This window comes from Onychostruthus taczanowskii, unplaced genomic scaffold, assembly GCF_017590055.1.
Source record: "Onychostruthus taczanowskii isolate IOZ18803 unplaced genomic scaffold, ASM1759005v1 scaffold41, whole genome shotgun sequence".
Taxonomy (NCBI): Eukaryota; Metazoa; Chordata; class Aves; order Passeriformes; family Passeridae; genus Onychostruthus; species Onychostruthus taczanowskii.
Genome location: NW_024501571.1, coordinates 3056896 through 3079757, shown reverse-complemented (window position 1 = coordinate 3079757; position 22862 = coordinate 3056896). Strand labels below are relative to the sequence as shown.

Sequence of the window (22862 nt, the reverse complement as noted above, 5' to 3'; positions counted from 1 at the left end):
TGTGAGGAAAAGCCATTAAGACCCAAAATGTTTCATTAAGGCAGAAACACCATCTCAGCTGAGGTGTGTTCACTGCTATAAGGAATTCTGCAGGTTTGCTAGTTTCAGTTTTACTTTTACTTAATAATAACTGGTAACAATTGTGGGGGAAAGTCGAGTGATTTCCTGTCATTTGGAGCAGTGTTTTTGCTAACAGAAAGGGTTCTTCTAAGGACCATTGTGTGCCAATGTGATCTTTAGATGATTTTCCTTTCAGCTGCACCATATTGTCACATCTAAACCTCTCAGCTTTTCAGGTTAAAAAAACAAAAACCTAAATGTTGTTGTTTTATTGTTTTCTTCCAGTATCTTAAGTGTCATTAAGACAAGCAGAAAGGCTTGGATTTAATAGCACTTTAGTGTTTTAAGTAATAAATTAACAGAAGATACTAGAAAAATATACAAATTCCAAAGAAAACTGTGGGTTCAGCTCCTGAGCTAGTTAATTCTGCCAAAGTTTACTGCCAGAAATGAAGAGTTCAGTGATGGAAATAACACCTCTGGCTGCATTTTGGAGGGATGCTCCAAACTGGAGCTTCCTTGGATGTTGAGGCAGAGCTTGTATTTTCCCCCTGTAAAGAGAGTGGAATTTGGCTACATGAGCCTTATGTAAGCCTTATAAAAAGTTTAATGAACACTAATAGAGTCAAGAGGCGCTGCAGTCCAGTCCAGGCAGTCCCAAATAATGGGTTTCCTGTAAGGAATCACTGGTTAGGCTTCCATCTCCTACAGTCTCCACATCTTGCCCTCAGCTCCTGTTCATTTCCTGCCCTTATGCTGAAGTACATAGAAACATTCTCATATTTATAAGAGTTCCACAGAATTCCAGCAGGGAACTGCTGTATTCTAACATGACCATCTTGTTCCCAAATTCAACTTTTAGTAAATAAGTTCAGGTTTCTTTCTGGCACCACCATTTTTGGAGTGAGGTCCAAGACCTCTTAATTCAGACATTCCATTGTACAAGGTCTTGGTATTCCTGTATTTATCATCTAAAGCAGGTTGTACCTCTCATTTTAAAAACTAATCTTATTTTAAAGTTCCTGCAATAAAATATGGGATTTGATGATTTGGGAATTAAATTAATGTACAACTTACTTTCAGAGTTTATGTAAGGCCAAGCTGAATTTAGATCAAACCAATCTTCTCCATTGGTATTTTGTAGCAAAGAGTAGCTCTTTTTCTCTTTCTCTCTTTTGTTTGCAGATTTTTGCCAGTACCATATCAATTGTAAAAATGACTCATAAAATACAGTATATGAGGAACACCTGCTGTGAAATTCTGTTGACAAAAACATACTATGATGAGAAAAACAGGGATGTAATAAGACTTTTTATAATTTCAAATTATCAAAATAAGTGTAAGCTTCAAAATGAAACTCTGGGAAAGAATCCACTGTACAAAAATACAACCTGTGAAACATCCATAACAATTATTTATTGTAATTATGTGTTTATTCAGATACCAAAATAGTACTTGCTGTAGTTGGTAAAAGCAGGTCTGGGCTCCAAGTCTCTAATCTAAGTAATGCAGGAGCAGATTAGAGTAGATGGCAGCAGGTGATGTCTGAGGGAACTCCAGGATGCACAAAAGGAGTGAAAGGCTCAAGCAGCTCCACTTGGTACAGAGCCACCTTGTTAATGCTTTTTGAATTAAAAGAATTCTTTTAAACAAATTTGACTTTTAAAGGTGTGGGTTTCTTGGCCTTACTAAATGTGAGTATGTGGGAACCTGAGGTGAGTTATCAGAAATTGTTAGGAAATAACTGCTTTTCTCTTAATTCCAAGTCTACCAACCCCTCAGCAGATCACAAGAGCAGTAGTAAAAATTAGGAGTGTCTCCAGCCTAGGGCAGAGCATGGCATGAAACTGTAGTCCCTAAATGAGTGTCAACACTATAGAGTCCAATTAAAGCACTGGACTTGCAAGTTATCATGAGAAAGATAAATAGTAAAACTGCATGTGTATTTTTAGGAGCCAAATAACTTCCTTTTTACCTTGCTGGCCACAGCTTGCAGATCCTCTCATGGCCATTGTATCCCATGTTTCCACATGTCCCATGGATGAAGCCATCACTTGATGCTGGGGCTGGAGAGCCAGGAATGGCTTTAACCTCCTGAATGGGTACATCGTCCTCCAGCACCCCTTCATCCCCCCTTTCCCACGTGGAGAAGGGAAGATGGATGCTGGTGCTGCTGAACTGCAGTTTCTCCTCCTCACAAATCCAAGCTTGGATGTGTCCCAGGGAGTCTGAGGATGTTGTGTGGCTGCAGCTGCTCCTCACCATTCCCTGGAGCACACAGCAGGCTGCGTGTCAGCATTTGTGCCAGCTTTGGGCAAAAGACTCCACCAGGGCTATCTGGAAATGTTGGGTACCCATCACTTTTATAGGTGAAGACCCAAAAGTCCAAAACCCATTGCCTTCAGGCTGAGTGCTGCAGGTGTGGACCCTTTCACGAGCCCAGATGTTAAGGATAGGAAGAGGTGGGCTCTCACAGCACCAGCAAGAGCTTTGCTGTATAGCAGCAGCACACTCAAAACACATGGGTGCAGGGCTGTCTGGAGCAGATGGAGGCTGGTTGGGCTCTCCGAGCTGCCTGACTCTGGTATAAAAAGTCACAGGGCTCTGTGAAGTCATCCTTGTTTTCTCTTACCATAAACAAGTTGCTGTGCTTAGTGCTATAGCACATTTTTTCTTCAGCATTTTTTCCTAATCAGCTCTAGCTGAAATATCCTCGCTTCAAGTCTGTTAACTGTAAAGGCATTTCCTCTCTCAAAACAGTTTGTTTCTAGTGGAGAAGATATAAAAATTCTCTAATACCGCCTGTTTTCCTTTTTCTTTTTTCAAATACTGTATAAAATTTTTTAGTATACTACCTGGATTTGCCATATTTACTTGCTTTCAAATGAATCTTTGTGTTTCACCACTATGAAGTGATAATACATCAGACATATCTCACAAGTAAGGGATGAGCCTTAGGTCTTCTTTGAGGTGCCAGAGGAGAAGTTTGTTGTCCCAGAAAAGTTGCTTCAAGTTCAAGATGTCAAGGTCTTTCATTTGTTGCCATACAGGAGTCTGGAGAAGATCTCCATGTAGGTTTTAAGAACAACTCTTTAGGCTTAGGGCAAGCAAATTATGCTTGTGTATGGTGTGACTAGGGATTGTATTAAATGCAATGCATGGGTCACCAGGTGTTGTTACTGAACTCACATATTCAAAACTCCTTTTGCTTATTCTCCTTTCTAGCCTGAGAACCTGCTTTACTACAGCCAGGATGAGGAGTCAAAAATCATGATCAGTGACTTTGGATTGTCGAAGATGGAGGGTAAAGGAGATGTGATGTCCACAGCCTGTGGCACTCCTGGCTATGTCGGTAAGAGGTTTGCTTATATTGTAGTGAAAATGAAATAGTACTCATTTTCTGGTGCTGGTACATGATGCACGTGAGATTTTACAGATATTTGTTAGAATTTAATGTTTATTTGTTATTTAATGTTATTTGTTAGAATTTAATGTTTGCCTGTGCTCTGCCTCGTGTGCTCTTCCCCTTTGGGGTACAATTCTGCAATCCAGCTCTGGGTTTGTGGGATTCACTTTCATGTTTTCAGACCTTTGTGGAATGAATGTTCTCTTGCTTTAGCTACACCAGGAGCATGGGAAGAATAGCCTGAAATGCATTCCTCCTGCAAGCAACTGAAAAACCAAGAAGCTTTACCTAATAAAATGCATTATTTAAATCATAAAGAATTGCATTTGCCAGATTCCTCTGATAGAACACAGCAAAATCAAAGAGCTGCATTTATTCAGATATGTTCAGTAATCCTCTGTTAAAATCATGTTAAGTTAGTTACTGGCTCAGATGTTAGAATGCAAAAGCTCTTTAGATCCTTGGGCCTTCCTGGACAGTGTCAAATTGTTTCCTGTCATTTATTCTTTGCTCTTCTGTCCATTTGGTAGTGATTGTACAGGATCAGATATGTTCAGTAATCCTATGTTAAAATCATGTTAAGTTAGTTACTGGCTCAGATGTTAGAATGCAAAAGCTCTTGAGATCCTTGGTAGTGATTGTACAAGGCCACCTATTAGCAGCATGTTTACCAGCAGCCTTTGAAAACAGTTAAAGTAGCTGAAAGTGAGCATTAGATGGCAGGTGGTGATGAGGTCTGTTTGAGCAAACACATTTAAAAGGCTCCCTTTGTGTACAAGACATCCAGCAAGCCTGAGCCTCCTGCCACACCAGGATCATCAGCTGAGGTGGGAAAATTAAATTCAGGGGTATCCATGAAATCCATGAAACTGAGAGTGGATTGATTTCTCTCAGATCTTTCCAGCAGGAATGACTGGATGCTTTCCAGCTGTCAGAAGCTCTTTTTACTTTGCAGCTGCCACCTGACCTCTTTTCATAGCTCTGATGATATCATGGTACAACAGCTCAGATTAGGTGATTATGACACATTGATACAGATTTGTCACAGGTACTTTTTATGGGCATTATCTTCACACTGTGCAGACACACTCTAGCCCAATAAAATCTGGAAAAGGAACAGATTTCTGTGCTTTTCCCATCAATGTTTTATTTTAAGACATGGGCCAGGATGCACTCTGAGTAGCAGTCTTGTTAATCACAGCAGACTGGAAATCTTCTTCCAAAGCAGTAGCAGGAATTGAGCTGAGACAGCAATTTTCATAACTTTTGCTGTCAGCTCTTCTGTCCTTATCAAACATGTTTTATTTAGCTCTGGAATGGACACTGACTAGAATGAGTCTCAAGACACAGGAAAGCCTAGATGATGTTTGCTGAAGTGCTGATGAAAATGAGGGAGCGACTCTGCTTGGTCTCTGAGCGATCTCATGCAGCCTCTCATCATTCCTATTTACATGAGGAAACTTGCTATTTTGGAGAGGAAGCTCTTGGAGCCTGTGATAGGAGCTGTAGTGCTTTGAGAGATGTTTGAGAGCTCTCATTACCCATGGTGTGGCCTCTGATGGCTGCACAAGTGCCTCCAGGCTTGTTGTTACCTTGCTGAACACAGGATTTACTCATCCTGGTTCAAGAGGTCATGACCACTTATTTCTGAAGTGCTGACAGGACTTTTCCCCCTCCTTCACAAAGAAAACAGCTTTAAATATTTGTTCTATTTCTTTTTTTTTCTTTTTTTTTTTTTTTTTCTGCAAAGGATGCAGTTACTCTTTAGTGTTTTCCTTTTATTCAATGTAATACGTTGCTCAGACAACATTTTCCAAGCTCAGAAGGTTTTTGTTGTTGGTCACTGTGGTGATACCCACAACGGTCCTCCTTGAGTGTTACACCTGATGTGGTGGCTTCTGCATAAGTGGTCTGCATCTTGCCCACACCCAAAAGCTTTCATGCCTTCCAGTGTCACTCCAGCTTGCAGCACCTGCCAAGTGCCCTCAAATCAATGGAAGAGTCATTCCTCCTAATTGAGGAATAAAAGTCCTCAGCCTGGCTAGGGCAGACAAATGCCACAGCCCAAATCCATCAAGTGCCCTGTCTGCCACCTCTTTTGGTATTTTAATTTCCCATGTGTTTCACCTCAGGTTAAGTAACACTCAGAGATCTTGGTGGCCAAGAAGGCCAATGGCATCCTGGCCTGCATTAGGAATTGTGTGGCCAGCAGGAGCAGGGAGGTCATCATTCCCCTGTACTCGGTGCTGCTGAGACCAGTTTGAGCCAGACTCACATCTTGAGTGCTGTGTCCAGTTCTGGGGCCCTCAGTTTAGGAAGGATGTTGAGATGCTTGAACGTGTCCAGAGGAGGGCAACAAGGCTGGTGAGGGGCTTGGAACACAAGCCCTGTGAGGAACGTTTGAAGGAGCTGGGGTTGTTTAGCCTGGAGAAGAGGAGGCTTAGAGGTGACTTTATTGCTCTCTACAACTTCTGAAGGGAGGTGTAGACAGGCTGGGGTCAGTCTCTTCCACCGGGCAGCAACTGACAGAAGCAGAGGACACAGTCTCAAGCTATGTCAGGGAAGGTACAGGTTGGATATTAGGAAAAAAATTTTCACTGAAAGAACAATAAAGCACTGGAATTCCCTTCCCAGGGAGGTGGTAGAATCACCATCTCTGGATTTGTTTTAAAAAAGACTGGACATGGCCCTTGGTGCTATAGTCTAGTTGAGGTGTTAGGACATAGGTTGGACTTGATGATCTTAGAGGTCTTTTCCAACCTCATTATTCTGTGATTCTGTGATCCTATGATTCTGTGATCCATCACTTAAAATTAATTTCCTGGTGCTTTTCTTTAGAGATAGGTAGAACACCCTATTTTCTAAGATCTTACCAGAACTGATTATTTTTATCAGTTTAACCACTTTGCTTTCAAATAGCTGGAAGATATTTAGGCACATATCACATGCCAAGGGCACCCAGGGCTCTCTTAAGTCATTGGCATCTGCTACAATCTGTACTTCATCTCCAGAAATGGGTCCAGTCAGATTCCACTTTGCAAAGTGCTGGACAAGCTTCTGGCTCAGAAGCAGACCTGATCTTAACTCATGTCTGCTGCCCAAGTATTTGCAAGTATGCAAACCCCTTGTCATTTCTGTCTAATTTCCTTGATCAGGATATACTTTCAACTCCTTGTGCTTCATTTATCTCAACTTTTCTTATTTTCATCTGCAAAGAACAGTAGTATCCATGACACTAAATGCCTGTTTATGTGGTCTGGAAATTTATTGAATAAGGAAGGGTGTAATTATAATTAAATCCCTTAACAAATATCAGTTTTCTTCCTGAAAAACAAAATATTACTTTTCAAATTAGACTGTATCTGAAATGTGCATGACCAATAGGGCATTAAGACTTCAGCTTTTAAAGCTCTGCCTTGCAGATTAAATTACTGTCAAGAGTTCTGAGTTCTTATTTTTTCAGGAGTTTTGTCAGAGATTTTGGCACTGTGATGAAAAGCTGATGGTTAAGATAATTTAACCCAATTATCTGAGCCACTTTTGTTAAGAGGCCAATCTAAATGTTTGCTTACTGAAAAGGGAATCTGATAATACAGCCTCTTCTACCAAAGTCTTGCATTTTCTTATCTGCTTACCATTCTTATCCCCATTTCTTATGGAGAGAGTCTGGGTGATGAGCTGGGACTAGACACCCAACTTTTAGATAGCACCTGAGTTGGGAAAGGTGAGGCAGCTTGTGTGGCTCATTTCACTGCAAACGAGGTGTGAGGACTGACCTGCATGGGTCTGAACCCTTTGTCCAACGTGGAGAAGAAGTGGTGCTTTCAAAACCCTGATTGATGTCTGTGATTATGGGCAAGATCCCAAGAAGCCATTAGTGATTTATAATTTTAAACATCATGGATTTGGGCTGGTCAGCTCTTGGCTTTATATAATAACTCAGTTTTGATGTAGGAGCTGTTCAAACCTGCCTGAAAATGAGCCATCCCTGAGGTGTATCAAGCTGGGCACCCACCAGGTGACTCCAGTCACTCAGCAAATTCTTCTGAAGGGATTTTGGATGTTTGGGAATTGGGTCTCACTGAGTGACTTTCCATGAGAGGTGGTCCCTCAAAAGCTTTGGTTATTTCTGTGGATGGAACTTAGACTTCCAAGACGCTTGAAAAGTTATTTAAAAAATGTTAGAAAGCCTGTCTGAGGCAATCTGCCTCTTATTTTGCAGAAACACTGAATTATGAGCTGTGTTCGTGGCTGACTAATGTGTTAATCCTACTGAGATTTAAAATTCTTGCTCTGAGTCCCCATCCTCTTCAAGTAAAATTTTCTTGTACTTCCCTGCCATACAAATCAGGGCTGGTTCCTGGATATGTGGCTGGTCCCTGTAAACCCTACCTCACTCACTGTTTTCATCTTCTGTAGTGCTTTTATCAAAGGTCATTTCACAACTTTCATCTCTGCTCTGCCAGAAATCCAGTAGTTTCAGATCTCACCAAAGCCACCTGTTCCTCTTAGCCCTGTGCAAGACCACATCATTTAAGTAAGCAAGAGATTTCCACGTTGAATTTTGACCTGTTTGGTATCCTTTGAGTCAAGGGTTGGAAAATATTCAATAAGCCTTCAGAATATCCTTCTTAGCAATAAGCTACCTCAGGAGCCTTTAGGCAGTATCCTGAGTAATCAAGTAAAAATAAAGCATGGGAATCATTCTGAACAGAGTTTGCTCAGGCAGAAGCACGTGACAGGGCAATTTCTGTTGCCAAATCCTGACAGACACATGTATTACCCTCTGCTAAGCATAAACTGCATTATTACCCATGGCAGATATCTAAATCTGACTCAGCAACATGAAATAAGAACGACAAGAGCACAGGAATTCAGCAATACTGCACTGAAACCCTGCTCTCCTTCTGAAAAAGCCTCAAACTTCAGAGTCTTGGCTGACCAGAACAAGAAGAACAGTGGAGGAATGTGTGAAAAAATGGAAAGAAGTTGTTTTCACCCCAGGATTCAGTGGAAGAAAGACTCTGGTCTTGTGGTGAAGCTGCTTCGTGTGCATCTCAGCCTGTTTGCACTGTGAGGAGGGTACTTTGTAGGTTTTCACTTCAGGAAAGGGGCTGGGTTGGCCCTTCCTGTGCAGGGCAGGCTGTTATGAAGAGCAGGCACCTTCATGACTTGTACAGTGTGATCAACAGGCTTAAAGTATCAGAGCAATCCCCATCACCTGAGCTCTTTGCAGGAACATGGATTGCAGTTTTTGGCATCCAGCAGCTGCATTTTTAGGGGGCTTTTTAGCATAGCTGTGCTCTGTGAGGGTAATAGCATAGTGTTCTGGAAGGGTTCCAAATGTTCTGGTCTGCACCTTTTCTTAAAACCTCCATTTGAAACAAACCTTTGAATTTTTTCCCTTATTAAAAGCAAAACAACTCAACCAAAAAGGAGCTGACTGTAAGACAGCAGGATCATCTGGGGAAGCACATCTTCAAGTACCTGAAGGTGGAATGAGCCTCCACCTTGCACCTGGCACTGTGGCAATGCTGATTTGGCATGAAACACCTTCCTGGATGTGAAGGAAGGGAGGTTCTCTCCTTTGGTTTCCCTGTCCAGGTGACTGTGGCCACAGCTCTCTTCACAGACAGCAGCAGGCACAACTTCCCAAGGATTTTTCCTGGGAAGGCAGTGAAAAGCACAGAGAGAAGAAGAGAAAACAATTCTTATCTCTATTCACTGCTCCTGTAGTTTTGCACCTGTGGAATGCGTTATGGAGATTGTTTACCCAAAGTGATTTGTCTATTGGATTCTGCTGAGGATTGTTTTGTTTCCTTGGCCAACTGGGTCAAAGCTGTGTCCTGGCTGTCTCAGGCAGTCACGGGTTTTTCTTTAGTATCTTTAGTATAGTATAGTATAGTGTAGTATAGTATAGTATAGTATCTCTTTAGTATAGTTATAATATAGTATTAATGTAATACAGTATAGTGTTAATAAAGCAATTGTTCAGTATTCTGAATCATGGAATCAGAGCACATTATTCCCAGCACTGGGGGCTCCCTGCATATGATAGGTGACCACTGTTTATGGTTTGAGCCCAGAGTGATTCCCTGGGGATGGGTAACAGTGGAAGTTGTGCTCAGCTGGCATCTCCCCAGCTCCAGAAATGGGAGATTTGGCTTTCCCCTTCTCCTTTCTGCTGTTTTGTCTCCCCAGCCGTCTGTGTTGATCCTTTAATGCTGTCAGCTCCTGGATGTTTTTGGTTGTGTCTCCTGCTTTTGCCTCTTGGCACTGATCTGCCTTCATTCCTGAGAGCTTCTCTGATTTGTATTTCAGCTCATTAAATACTTCCATTTTTCTGTATATCAGAGACAGAAGATGCTGAGCTATGTCCTCCTGTTCCTGCAGCATGTCTGCTTATTGGAACAAAAACCAAAAGCAGCCATTTGACCTTAAAAGAAGTATTTAAACCTCCTACCTTTCTTCATGAATGCTTACCCTGTATTGTTCTCACCTGTTTCAGAGCTGCCATCCACAGCAGCAGCTATCAGTGCTCTTCACTCCTTTAAAACAGAGAGAAACACCCCAGCACAGCTTTGATGTTTTAAGAGGGAAAATCTTTATATAGCTCACATCCCCTCATCTCAGAATTGTTTTCTGTTATGTTAATGTGGCATATCTGTATAATGTCAGGAGCTCACTGCTGCTCAGCAGCCATTTGCATAATATTTTCTTTAGGAGCTATGACATGTGTAATGTTTACCAATCTTGAAAGTTATGTAAACAGGCACAGACAGTCAGAGGTAGAAGAGAATGTGAATAAAATACTGGGAATTTGAAAGGAGTGGAGAGTTGGAAGACATCTAAGCACATAAAGACAGGAGAGCATTAACTCCTTTCTCATATTTTGTCACAAAATTCAATTACAAGGGATAGAACAAAACAGAAAACTGTCTCATTTCTTTTTATGTAGTGGTCCCAATTTCCAATTCACATACAGTGGTCCCAATTTGCTGAATGACTTGAAAATTGGAGTAGTGTTTTTAACCTGTGCTGCAGACTGGGGCATATCCCAGACTTTAAGAGTCCCCATAATGTGGTTGGCACCTGTTATTTTACCCACATTCCACTGAATTTTCTTCAGTTCTGCAACAAGTCCCTGGTGAAATTTGACCCTTTCCATCATTGTTCTGCTTGTGGAAATGCAGATGCCCTCACCTGCCTCATGGACTCTCTTCCTTTGGTCCCCTCTATGAGTCCTCATGCCAAAGCACCAGAAAGTCTTTTTTGATTCTCATTATCTCTTCTTGTTCCATACCTTGCTGGCAGTATTGACCTTGGGTTTTTTTGTTGGCTTGTCTGGATTAAGAAGACAAGTCTTTGAAGTGTCCTACCAGTACAGAAGAGGATAGGTGGATACTAAATGTGGGGCTTGGGTTTTAATATATCTCTGTGTTTCACAATTTGTTTTTTGCTCTTCTTCATTAAGTGCTTTGGTGCTGGAAAGTCTCCTAGCAGAGGAAGGTGTGACTCCCAATATTTTTGTTGGGATTTGTCACTTTGTTACTTTTTTCCAGCATTTGAACTCCAAATTAACCAAAAGAAATACTGTACTTTTTAAAACCTAGTATAGCAAGTCTGCTTTAGGAATGCCACATTAGTGATTTCTTCCATTATTGTCGATGTTTTGTTCTGAAAAAGGCAAAAGCTTCTTTACATTAAAAAGATTAGGGTCACAGGGGTTTAAAATTTAAGTTTAAGCATTTGCACTGCAAGGTGCCAACGATAATACTTAAGGATTCCAGACAAAAAATACACATTTTTAAGTCTCAGTAGTATAAAATAGTAAAGCATATCCACAAGGAGTTTAAATAAATTCCCAGGCTCTTGCTTCTAACAAAACTCAGACTTTGGTGGCTGTATAGAAGCAAGAGGCTCAGTTCCTTTGTGCACATGTCCAACTCCTGCAGCTTTTCCTCTTTCCCTCTGAGGTGCCTGTGCTCCCAGAGGCAGAAGGACAAATGACCCCCTCTGACTCTGACATCCAGCAGGCTTTGGGAGGCAGCTGCTGGAAGAAGTGGCAGCTGCTCTCCTTCCTCTCCTGCAGATGTGGCTTATCTCCTCCCTGACTCGCTGCCCTTTCTGAGCTGCCTCTGGAACTCCCCTCTCCGGCAGCACGGAGCTGCGGCGCTGTCAGGGAGAATCTCTGCACCCCTGCAAAGCTTGGCCTCATTTTCCTCCTAAACAGGGAGGTGATGGCCCTCTGCCTCTCACGCATTTTTCTGTGCTTTGTTTTGTTTTCTGTGCCTGGAGACAAAAAAAAAAATTGTGAATTTGCTCTACTTTGAGAGTCATCCTTTCTCATGAGAATATGACCTTCAAAAACCTCAGGACACATTTGCAAACACAAGAGTTATATGTGGAGAGCAAAACAAGGTCTTGGGGGTCTTCAGCTTTCAGAGTCCTACCTTTTGACCATATTCAAATGTCTGGGCTTATAACACATGCTTGTTTGGCTTTTTATTTTCAGCTCCTGAAGTGCTGGCCCAGAAGCCCTACAGCAAAGCCGTGGACTGCTGGTCCATCGGGGTCATCGCCTACATCCTGTGAGTACCTCTGAGTTCCCAGTGCTGGCACCTTTGGGACCTGCACCTTGCTCTCCCACCACGGAGTTACCTGCTTAGCCTGGGGCAAAATAACTAACCACTGACACTTGTGATGCAGGGTAGCATGTACCCTGGATGCCTCCCATTGCATAAAGGCTGAAATTTGAGCAAAAGTGGCAGGAAATGGACTAGTACCCTTCAAGTGCCAAAATCCTTGGTCCCACCAGAACTACACTGTGTGCAGCAATGTGGGCTTGTCCAGCTTGTGACATTATTGAAGTTATTGCTGTCCCCTGCTCAGACTGGCTTTGAGAAGAAACAAATCTGGCTGTGTCCACTGAGCTGCCACAGAACAAATGTCTTTTCCTGATAGCATTACCACTGCTTTATTTTTTTTACTTTTCCCTTTTACACAACTGTCACAACTGTTATACAAGGCTGAAGTAAAAAGCAGCTCCAACGAGGCACAGCATTAAAGCATTCCTACTTTGTTCCCCTTTTCCTTATGCAGACATTTCATGGCTTGTCAACATGAATAACTTTTTGATGGTGCTGTAGAACTGTTTTTGCCAGGACATACCTCATTGCTGTGCTATCCACTCTGTGCAATGTTCATTCTTTACATTTGCATTACATTTGCATAATTTATACGCTACCCAAAACAGGGAGGTTTTATATCAAATAGTATAGAAAGGTGGCTTTGTTTATTGCATGTGTGTTTATTTCTTTAAACCAAAATCCTGCCTGAAAACATTAGTTTTATGACCATCTATTTTGAAAACTTGTTAAGTACAAAACTTAGATGGGAATGGATTTCTCTTGGAGCAGCCATCAATAGCAGAATGCAAAAAACTTTTGCTAAACAAAGCAAAAATCGACAGTGCTGATTCTGACTTTGGTTCAAAGCCCACTGGGACCTACTACAGCAGTGAGGAAGAGCACAGACACGCCAAAATACCTTGAAAGCTTCCTCACAAACCATTCCTTAGTGCTCATTTAGATGAGGATGATGTGTGCTGGCTCAAAGTTACCTTTTTCACAAGCAAATCTGATCATGGAAGTCCTAAGGGTTGGGATTTTTGACATTGTCAGTCCTTGGCAGCCATGGCAGGACACAGCTGGAGCCTTTTCTGATGCTCTTTTAGGACTTAGCAGAGTACCAGTTTCAGAGAGTGGGAAAAGGAGGATGCAGGTGGGAGATGGCACTACTCTGCCTCACATCCAGGCTCAGCTGCTGCCTGGGTTCAGTTTATTGCAAAATATCCACCGTGACAATATGTGTCCATCTGGCAGCCCAGGGGAGGGCTGGGAGATGAACCTGGCTGTGCTTTCCTCAGGTTGTCAGTCACATGTGTCCATGGCTCATGCACCAAAGGTCTTTTGTGCTGGAAACCTGTGCTCTTGTTTCACTTGTTGCTTTCACAGGTCTTGCTGGGGAACAGGGGTGAGACAGTGCTAAGCAATGTGTCCTCCACACCCACTTTATAAGCACTTCTTCAACAGGTGGAAGGTTTTAATCCCCTCCATAATCTTTCCCCCTTCCTAAGCAAGGCTGCTCTTTCTGCAAGGTTCAGCCCTGTTTCCTGATCTGTTTTCCAAATCAGCATGTGCTCAGCTTGTCGGGCAAGGCATGCACACTCCTCAAATTTAAATTCCCTATTCACTCCACAGGGAATTCCCAGCCCTGAAGGCTTAAATCATCTCAGTAAGAATGAGCTTCTATGAATTCCTGTTTGTAGGACAAGGAAACCTTTTCAGGGTTTCTGTGCTTCAGGTAATAAGGTCTTGATTTGTATTTTGTACAGCCCAAATAAGTGGCAATAACGCATTGCTGTAGAAGGAGCCTGTTAATGTGTTTGCCAGATTGTTACAGCTTGGGTGGGATTGGGTCTGAGACCAAACCAGCTCTTTCAATGTGTAAGCCACATCCTTCAGCATCCTTCAGCAGCACTCCTGGGCTCCCTTTGGTTAGTCCCCCTCAGCCCATGGCAGCAGGGGCTCTGTGCACTTCAGAGCCACTGGGCCCCTCAGCCCAGCCTGAGTGGATGCAAGCAGCCATTTCACCAGGGTGGGCTGTTCAGTTGCCTAAACTTGCACATTTAGTGCCATTCTGGGGGGTCCAGGGCAGCCACATGGATTTGGAAAGTGTAACACGCTGCAGAGACCTTCCATCTGGAGAGGCAGATGGATCCCAGCCCGAGACCATGGACCATGTCAAACAGCACCAGATGCTCATGCAGAGGTGACTGGATCACACCCTGCTCCCTGCTCAGAGCCCTGCCCCCACAGTGTGGATTCATCTGCTCTGTGGTACATTTACATCACTCTCCAGCCTCCCTTGACTCCATCTCTGCTGAGTGCAAAGTGATCTGAGAAACCCAGCCCACACCTCGCGTGTCCTAGTCTTGGTCTGGATCTCATCCTTGCTTCCAGAAATAGCCAGAAGTTGCAGATGTGGTCTCTTAAGAAAGTGAATGTCAGGAATACAGTAAAAAGAGAGGGAGGAGGAGGGTCCTTCCCTCAGCTGGAGGGAATTATCCCTGGTGGGGTCTCTGATACAGCCAGTTGTGGCCTCAGCAGTGCCACACCACCAGAGGCAGCAGTGCCAGCAGGGGCTCCCAGTGTGATGTGGCACTGAGATGCCACGAGGAGCAGCAGCACAAGGACCTGGTGAAATGCTGGGAGTCAAACCTGCCCTGAGCAGGAGTTATTAGCTCCAAAATGTAGCTGCACCCACTCGGATATGCCGTTTCCAGCTCCACAGTCAGCACAGCTGGAGCTACTTGCACATGCCTAAACCAGCTGGAGATGCATTTTTGCATATGGCAATCCAAGCACAACGTCCTGCTTCATCTCCTCACCTCTCCCACAGCTCCTCACTGCCACTCTGGACAGACTGTTGTCATTTAAGAAGATGGAAACTCAAAGGAAACCAACACAGAAGTCAGGCATGAATTAAAGATGCTTTGAGCTAATATTACTGCAAGTGGTTTGAGTGCCTCCAGACCCGAGCTCAGTCTCACTTGAGAGCCCTCAGTTTATGACACTGGAAGAACAAACTGTTTCTGTGTCACTGATGCTGTAGAGAAATATTTGTTTCCGTGATCTGCAAGGATGTCTTGGGACAGAATACTTCTGTTTCAGTGCCAGTCTCTAATGCTTCTCCTTAATGACAGCCAGATTGCAGAGGCCCCACCAGTGGAGTTTTTATCAAAATCTGTTTTGCATGAGAAGTCATTATTCACAAAAACTAATTTTAGAGCCTGAAATTTCCTGTTATTCCAGTTTCAGTATTTCTGAATTTGAAACAGCCTCACTGTTGGGCTCGGCCTTTCACTTATCACAAGGTAGTTTTGATAAATGTGTCCAGCTTTAAGATATAAAACATAGAAAGAGCAAGAGACTTCACTGGATTTGGGGCCTTTCTGGGTCGGATAAGGGATTATAAAAGCTTGGGGAACAAAAATACTGATCACATGCATACCTTATATAGTGAAGATAAGGTTAATTTATGCAAAAAATAGAAAATCATGTTTTGAAGCTGGAAAAGAACCTGGGGTCACAGAATGCTCTGCCTCAGCTCCTGGTTATTCATAGTCTTCTGCAATAGGTCAAACACATTTTGCCTTGGATTTTCTTCTGTTTCCCTTCGCTGTTTGGACAGAGAGTCACTAGTTTGTTATTGTTTATAAACAATTACCTATCTGGAGATAAATCTTGGATCAAACTTTCACACTTTGCTGCTGAGCTGCTTTTGATTTTCAAGTAGATGTGCATGAATCATCAGTGGTGTTTGTATGGAAGGATTAACCAGGGACAGTGCAAAGTGTATTATGCCAAAAGAAGTTTCCACCATCACCCTAGGAGTCATCCATTGGGAAAAAGTGGTCAGTCATCTTTCCTGCTTTGCATCACACACAAGCCTAAGCAAAAAAGTGAGGAATAACTCCCCTGTTCAGCACTGGAAGGAGAAACAGTGGTGGCAGAGGACACAGACATTTTGGGTTGCTCAGGAAATCTCAGCTAACATTGGGAAAAGAACCCAAAATGATTGTTCCTCATTGTTTGCTTCTTAATTTGTCTGTGATCCCCTGTGCTGATATGACCTTGTCCACAGCTTTGTGGAGGCACCAGTGTCAGCCAATATGAGGGACTGTTCCCAAAATACACAGAAGAAATACATGTGTTTATCCCTATAAATAGCACTTGGATGACTTCCCACGCCATAGATCTCAGGTCTTTGAGCAGCTACTGAATTCTTTGTTCTAATCTAACTGTAAAATTGTGTGTAAAACTAACCCTGGGGCCTCTTGTGTTCCAGGTTGGACACTGACCATGTGCATGAGTTCTTTAGCCTTTAGTATCACTCCAGTATGTAATGGGAGCTTGCAGGGGTTTACTTTCTCTGCCTGGTAAATATAAGATGTTCCTGCTATTCCTCTTGTGCTCTCAGGATCACTTTTAGAAATGAATTCTGGCAATATCTTTCTCTTGCACATCCACCTGTGTTTTTCTTATCTGCATCCCATTATTTTTAAGGCAAGACTGGGAATAAGAGTTTAGGGAAAAAATCTGTTGCCTATGTGATAAGGTTGCTAAATAATTCTGAAAAGCTTTTATTTGGTGAAACTTCAAGAAAATGATGACAACTAATAGCTGCCTGAAACTTCCCCAGGACCGTGCAGGAGTTTTTCACATTGAAGACAGAGGGGTTATTTTTGCATTTCTGCATATATAAAGGAAAGCAGCAGAACCTCTGATAGTGAGGTCATTTTTTTCACACAGAAATGTCCCAGCAGATGGAAATGAGGTCGGTGGGATTTTGATTCTGTAAGAATTAACCAAAAAAACTCATTATGGACTTTGGAAAGTGGCCCAGTTGCTGGAAGTCCAGCAAGATTTCCTCCAGCCATAAAATGCAAGATAGGCTGATTTGCTGGGGGCTTTCCCATCCCTTCTGCAAAGCCAATAATGTTAAACCTTAAGTAACATTAAAACTGCTATGTCTTCCTAAGCTCTGTTTTTAAGGGAAAGGACAGCAAGGCTGTACATAAAACCCCTGTGTTTTGGCTCTCACCCATCCTGTGCCAGGGTGCCCCAATGTTCCCCTCCCACATGCCACCTCTTCTGACCTGCAGGGCTTTCTCCCTCCTCACCCACTTTCTGGTGTGGGTCCTCATTGATTTGCCCCCCAGAGGAACATCCTTGCATCCCCTTTGTAGGAATTTCATCCCATCCCTGGCCAAGCCAGGATCAGCCCCTGGGCTCACTCAGCTCTCAGGCAAGGGCTGATTTGGGGGGATTTTCCTGGCTATAATCTGTAGTAATGAATCCTTCTCAGCCTCTTCCTAGCAAGGGAAAAGCTGTGCCAAAAGAGGCTGTTTTCTGCCCTGTGCCCAGCTCCTGGCAGTTCTGGTGTCCTCCTGTGTCTCCTTGTGCATCAGCATGGGCTGCAGTGACCTCTGGGACACAGAGGCTGATTCCCCAGACGTGCAGATACCCTAGCCATGCAGAGGAGCTGGACTGAAAGGCTCTGGAGGGGCTGGGGTTCTTGCTGGGACCCACTTGCTCCCCTCTTGCAGGGTTGTTGCCCTCCAGCTCTCTGCTGCTTAGCAGTGTACTCCTGCCTTTTGCTGCCACAAGTGTGCATAAATCACAGCAGTCCCAACTTGTGCTCTTGTACCTTTGCCAAGGTAATTAGTACAGTGCACATTTGAAGAGAGTTATTGCTCTCTCCAGAGCAGGCTGCCAGTGCCTCAGCATGCACAGCACTGTCTGCTCGCCTTCAAATGCTTTATCAGAGCACTTTGGGTTTGTCTAAGGAAAGTGCTGAGGAAGGCAGGAAATTAATGAAGGGCTGTCAGGCTTCTTAAATGCAGCCCCTTGAGTCTCACAGGGAGGAGGGGACAGAGCAATGGCTTCAAGTGGATTTTTTTATTTTTTCTTTTTTTTTCTTTTTTCTTTTTTCTTTTTTCTTTTTTCTTTTTTCTTTTTTCTTTTTTCTTTTTTCTTTTTCTTTTTTCTTTTTTCTTTTTTCTTTCGTTTTCATTTTTTCTCTTTTCTTTTTCTCCAACCTTGGTATCTACCCCAGTGCTCATCCTACCAGTTGCAGTGCTGGTGTTGTCAGCTCCATCATTTCCCCTCAGTAAAACACCCGAATTCTTGAGGGTTGGAGGAGGAAGGAGAAAGTCAGTTTATGTGCTCACATCCCCAAGACTGTGGGATGTGAGCACTGATGATTATTACACTAAAACAAGTAATTTATAAGCTCTTCACAGATACCAGTAGAGCTGGACACTGATTGTGGATCCAGTCTCTTCATTAAGCCACCAGATGTTTTTCCTCTGTTGTCTGTGTACATAGTGGCTTTTTGGCATTTGCTAAATTCAGCTTTTTTAAGGACCCTTCTCTTACACCACCTGCACCATGGGATTTCCAACAGGAGCACCCAGCCCCAGGCACCAGCACGTGCCCATTAAGTAGGTGCAGCCCTGCTCTGGACATACACGCTTGTGTGGCATGAGTTTATCTAACTGGTTTGATAATGGCAGTCATCCAATGGGACACAAATGAGGACTGGCTCATCCGCTCTCTGAGATAAAAGAGATTTCTGGTTCAGCTGAGCCACAGTGGGTTCATCATCGTGCTGCAAATTTCAGTGGAGTTCTCCCGGGTCAGTGTGGCTGTGACGCAGATCAACATCTCAGTATTTAAATTATTTATCGAGCACGCTGGCTCTTCAGAGGTAACAAAACATTGCTCCTTTCACCCTCAAGTGTTGAGTTGGTTCAAATAACCTCCAGGGCAGCCGGCTGGCTTTGGGTTATAAATAACTCAAGTATTTCATTTCTTGCCGTTTCCCCCCCCCCCTTGCTCTGCTGCTGTTTCTGAGCTAGATCTAAAGTCTGTTTGTAATGGCTGGCTCTCTCCAATTAAATGCTTTATTGAGGTTGATTGACTCAGAGTTTAAAAACTGTAGGAAAAACATCATTTCAATACCAGCTAAGTGTGTGGAAGAATGATTTAGACCATGGACCAGCAACAAGTGGAAAAAATGTGTCATCTCTACAGAGAGGCAGGAAGGGCTCTTCAACTGTGAGCAGGATGGGTTTGCTAAAACCTTGGGCCAGCCTCAGAGGTAAATCTGGCACTTTGCAACACTGGTGTTAAAACTTGAAGAAGGGCTGTCTCTGCTGGCATGTGTGTGCAAAGTGGGGCAGAGTAGTGCCTGCAGCATCAGCTGGGTGTGAGGGATCTCTGACACATGATTTTTATCACTGCACTTGCTTAGTGCAGTTCATTTCCCACACCCAGCCCTGCCTCAGCATCATGGCTGTCCTGTTCTGCAGCACTGGGAGGGTGCACCCTGAATGTATTAGCTCAGACTAGGCAAATAATGTTCAGTGTCCTGCTTGGTTTTCTTGGTTTTCTTTTTTTTTTTTTTTTTTTTTTTTTTTTTGGTTTTTTTTTTTTTTTTTTTTTTTTTTTTTTTTTTTTTTTGTCTTGGTTTTTTTTGAGCTAGGTTTTCTGAGAAGTCTGATTATAAACACTGAGAACCAGGACAGGACTGTTGTCAGCCTCAGGCAAGGCAGGCAATTGGATGTGGTCAGCAAAATCACTTTCAGGAGTGAGAAAGTGAGAGGCTCTCCCTGTGCCTGCAGCAGCAGCAGGTTCACGGGCAGCCCTTGCAAGCTCTGCTGCAGGGGTGGATGGGCTCCTGGGCATCCTCCTCACTGTGCCTGGGGACTCAGAGCACAGCACATCCTGCAGATGCTTTATGCCCTCTGCCTGAAAGCTCTGCAGGGCTCCTTGTCCTGCTCTGCACCAGGTCTTCTGGATGTGCTCAGGGATTAGAGGGACTGATGCTTTGTGGATGTAGGGTTTAGCTCGTGAAATCTCCTCTTAGCACTTGCACAGGAGAGGATGATGGGGTCATGTCTGTGTAATAAAACTGTTCCTCTGGTTAAACACTCAAAACATGCAGAGAGAGGCCAGGATATCTGCATGAGGCAGCATGGGGTCAACAGCACCAGGTTTCCAGGCAGAATTCCGCTTTGTCCAGGGCAGTGCCAGTCTCCAGAAGTGGGATTACATGTCCCTGAAGAAACTTCTCTCATGGCAGCACTTGCTTGCTTGAAAACTTACTGGGGCAAGCTTTAACTGAGAGTTTCTCCTTCTTCTCCCTCCCTCCTTCTCACCTTCTGGACAGAGATGGGTCCAGTGGTCACCTCTCTTTTCTTGCTCTCCATCAGGCTCTGTGGATATCCTCCTTTCTATGATGAGAACGACTCCAAGCTCTTTGAGCAGATCCTTAAGGCAGAGTATGAGTTTGACTCTCCATACTGGGATGACATCTCCGAGTCTGGTAAGTAGCTGCTGCTCTTTAAATTGCAACAGCCATGCATGCACCTGTGCCTATTGCCTGCATCCCCCCTGGGCATGAAAATGCACCCTCCATGATGTGCAGAATCCTTTTGACTGAACACCAGTGGGAAGGTGCATTTCTTTTGGCTCAAATAGTCATGGGAGTTTGTTTCTGCAGCAGACAAATTAGGTCTGTCAGTCACACAAAAAGCACAAAAACATAGCTCAAACAGCAGATAAAGATGGCAGAAGACTGTCCCAAGAAGAAAAAGCAGCTTAATTTCTCCATTGTGTCCTAATGAAAAGCAGATTGTTAAAGTCATTAATAATAAGGTGGCAAACGAGTTTGGCTCTGTTGCTGACACTTCACTGCAGCTCCAAAGCAAGTCTTCAGTCTGTGCAGCAAAAAACCAAGAAACTAATGGCTTTCAAATGAGGCACGTGAGCAGATCCAGAAACTGGAAGGACTGGTGGGGAACATCCACCTACATGACTTTCACCTGCCTCATTTGAAAGCCATGTGGGTGGATGTTCCCCATCCAGTGCAGGACACATTTAACCCATAGTACCCACCTGCCCCTGCTCCAGTCAGCCTGGCAGAGGGGCAGACACCCCAAATGTGTTACAGGCAGATGTTCCAAGGGCTTCTGGCTCCAGCGTGGGTCTGTGTCTGGGGGGGCATTCAGCCTTGCACCTGCACGTGTCCCTGACACACTGTTTAGTCTCCAGGAGGTCACCCAAGCTCAGTGTCCTTGCTCTGTCCAGCCCAGGGAAACACGTGCTACTTCATGCAGAAAAAGGAATGAATTCTAAGAATATTCCATCATGTAAAAATATCCCTATAAATACATTTTCTGATTTATTAGTGCTACTGATTGAGGCAGGGGAGATAAAAATTGAGTGTTTTTATTATAAAGATGATTATATATTCTCTTATCTACACAGAGAGCAAGATTTTATGCTGCTTACATCTGCAGTCCAGATATCATTATGATGGATTGCTCAAAAATATATGTGATGAGAAGGTTTTTTAAACTAATAAGGATTTTCAGAGAAAATATGAAGGTCTGCTGGCAGACCCTTCTGTCTCATGGGGGAAAGTCCATCACCTAAATCAGCACAAAGATTTTCCTGCCATATTTGGCTTTGCTGTGGCTCCTTCAGCTACACTGTCCTGAAGCTGCTGGGCGCACGCCACGCTGCAATCTCTCTTCCTTCCATTATGGTGTCGATTAAAAACACACTGCCTCCTGCTCCAGGGACTCCATTTGCCTTGCTGAATTCCTCTTAAATAGGCAGCATGTCCTCCCAGCCGTCCATGTGTTTGGCTGCTTGGAATGAGCAATGTGGAGCTGCTCTTACTGTGGCATCTGCCCTCCTCCCTCTCTCCTCAGCTGGCCAGCACGGCCAGTGCACGTGGCCACATGCAGACCACTGAGATGATGCAGCAGGGACCCAGAGCTGTACACTGCTGCCTCTGAATTACCCATCCCACTCCTAAATATACCTGCAGGAGTAGATGCCTTCAGCTTTTGTCTGGTACACTAAATAGCTTAGATTTGGTCCTAAGTCACTTTGATCCTATCTATACTAATAAATGACAAATGATCCAGGGCTGTTTTCTTGTGCTGTGGCCACACGGCACTTGGTAGCCTGATCAGTGCTGTTGAATGTGGCAGCAGAACTGGGCATCAACTCTATTGCTTTCAATCATTTTGTCTTTTTTTTTTTTTTTTTTGCAGCTAAAGACTTCATTCGGAATTTGATGGAGAAGGACCCTAACAAAAGATACACCTGTGAGCAAGCAGCACGGCACCCTTGGTAAGCAGCACTCAGTGCTCTGAGAAACCCTCAGGACACAGAGCACCTTTTTACACTCCTGGAAGTGGTTTTTCTGTCACACATTGTACTGACCTCTACTACATAACTCTGTGCTTTTATTCTTACAGCCCCTGCCTTTGTCCCCCAGATTTTCCTGGAAAACTGTAATGGACTTTAATCTCATGCATTAACCTGTGTAAGGATTAGTAAAATGCTGAATTATGTGTGTTTACTGTAGTGCAGCAGTGGGATATGCCAAAATGATTAAAGTGCTTAAAGTTAAATGATGCCTTTGCATATGAGTGACTTCATCAACATTACCCAGGGTTTGTGTAGCTGGAACAAGGGTGACTCATGTGCTTTTGACCAGCCCTGAGTGACTGAGAGCATCATCCCACACTACCAGCTGCACCCAACATGGGCTCTGGATCTAACTCTTTTAGGGTAGGGGACATTATATAAGCAAGGTGAGGTATTATTTTTGTTGTTATAATAGCTGCAGCAGAAAAGAATTAATGGCATGACATTTTCACCCCAGGTGGGCATTACACTCTGGTTTTATACCATCACAATTGCCCCAAATGCCACTTCCTTTTGCACTGTCTGTGCAACAAAAAGGA

At 43.6% G+C, this 22862-nt stretch overlaps 1 protein-coding gene across 3 annotated transcripts in view; it reads left to right on the top strand.

The window, feature by feature from the left end:
* The window catches only part of CAMK1D (calcium/calmodulin dependent protein kinase ID), a 209224-nt gene that overhangs the window by 166386 nt on the left and 19976 nt on the right, over window positions 1–22862 (top strand). For all 3 annotated transcript variants that reach the window (XM_041413408.1, XM_041413409.1, XM_041413407.1), the window contains exons 5-8: window positions 3286–3412; window positions 11982–12057; window positions 20310–20422; window positions 22164–22242. In XM_041413408.1, the coding sequence (XP_041269342.1) occupies window positions 3286–3412; window positions 11982–12057; window positions 20310–20422; window positions 22164–22242 (395 nt within the window). The remainder of the gene's footprint in view (window positions 1–3285; window positions 3413–11981; window positions 12058–20309; window positions 20423–22163; window positions 22243–22862) is intronic.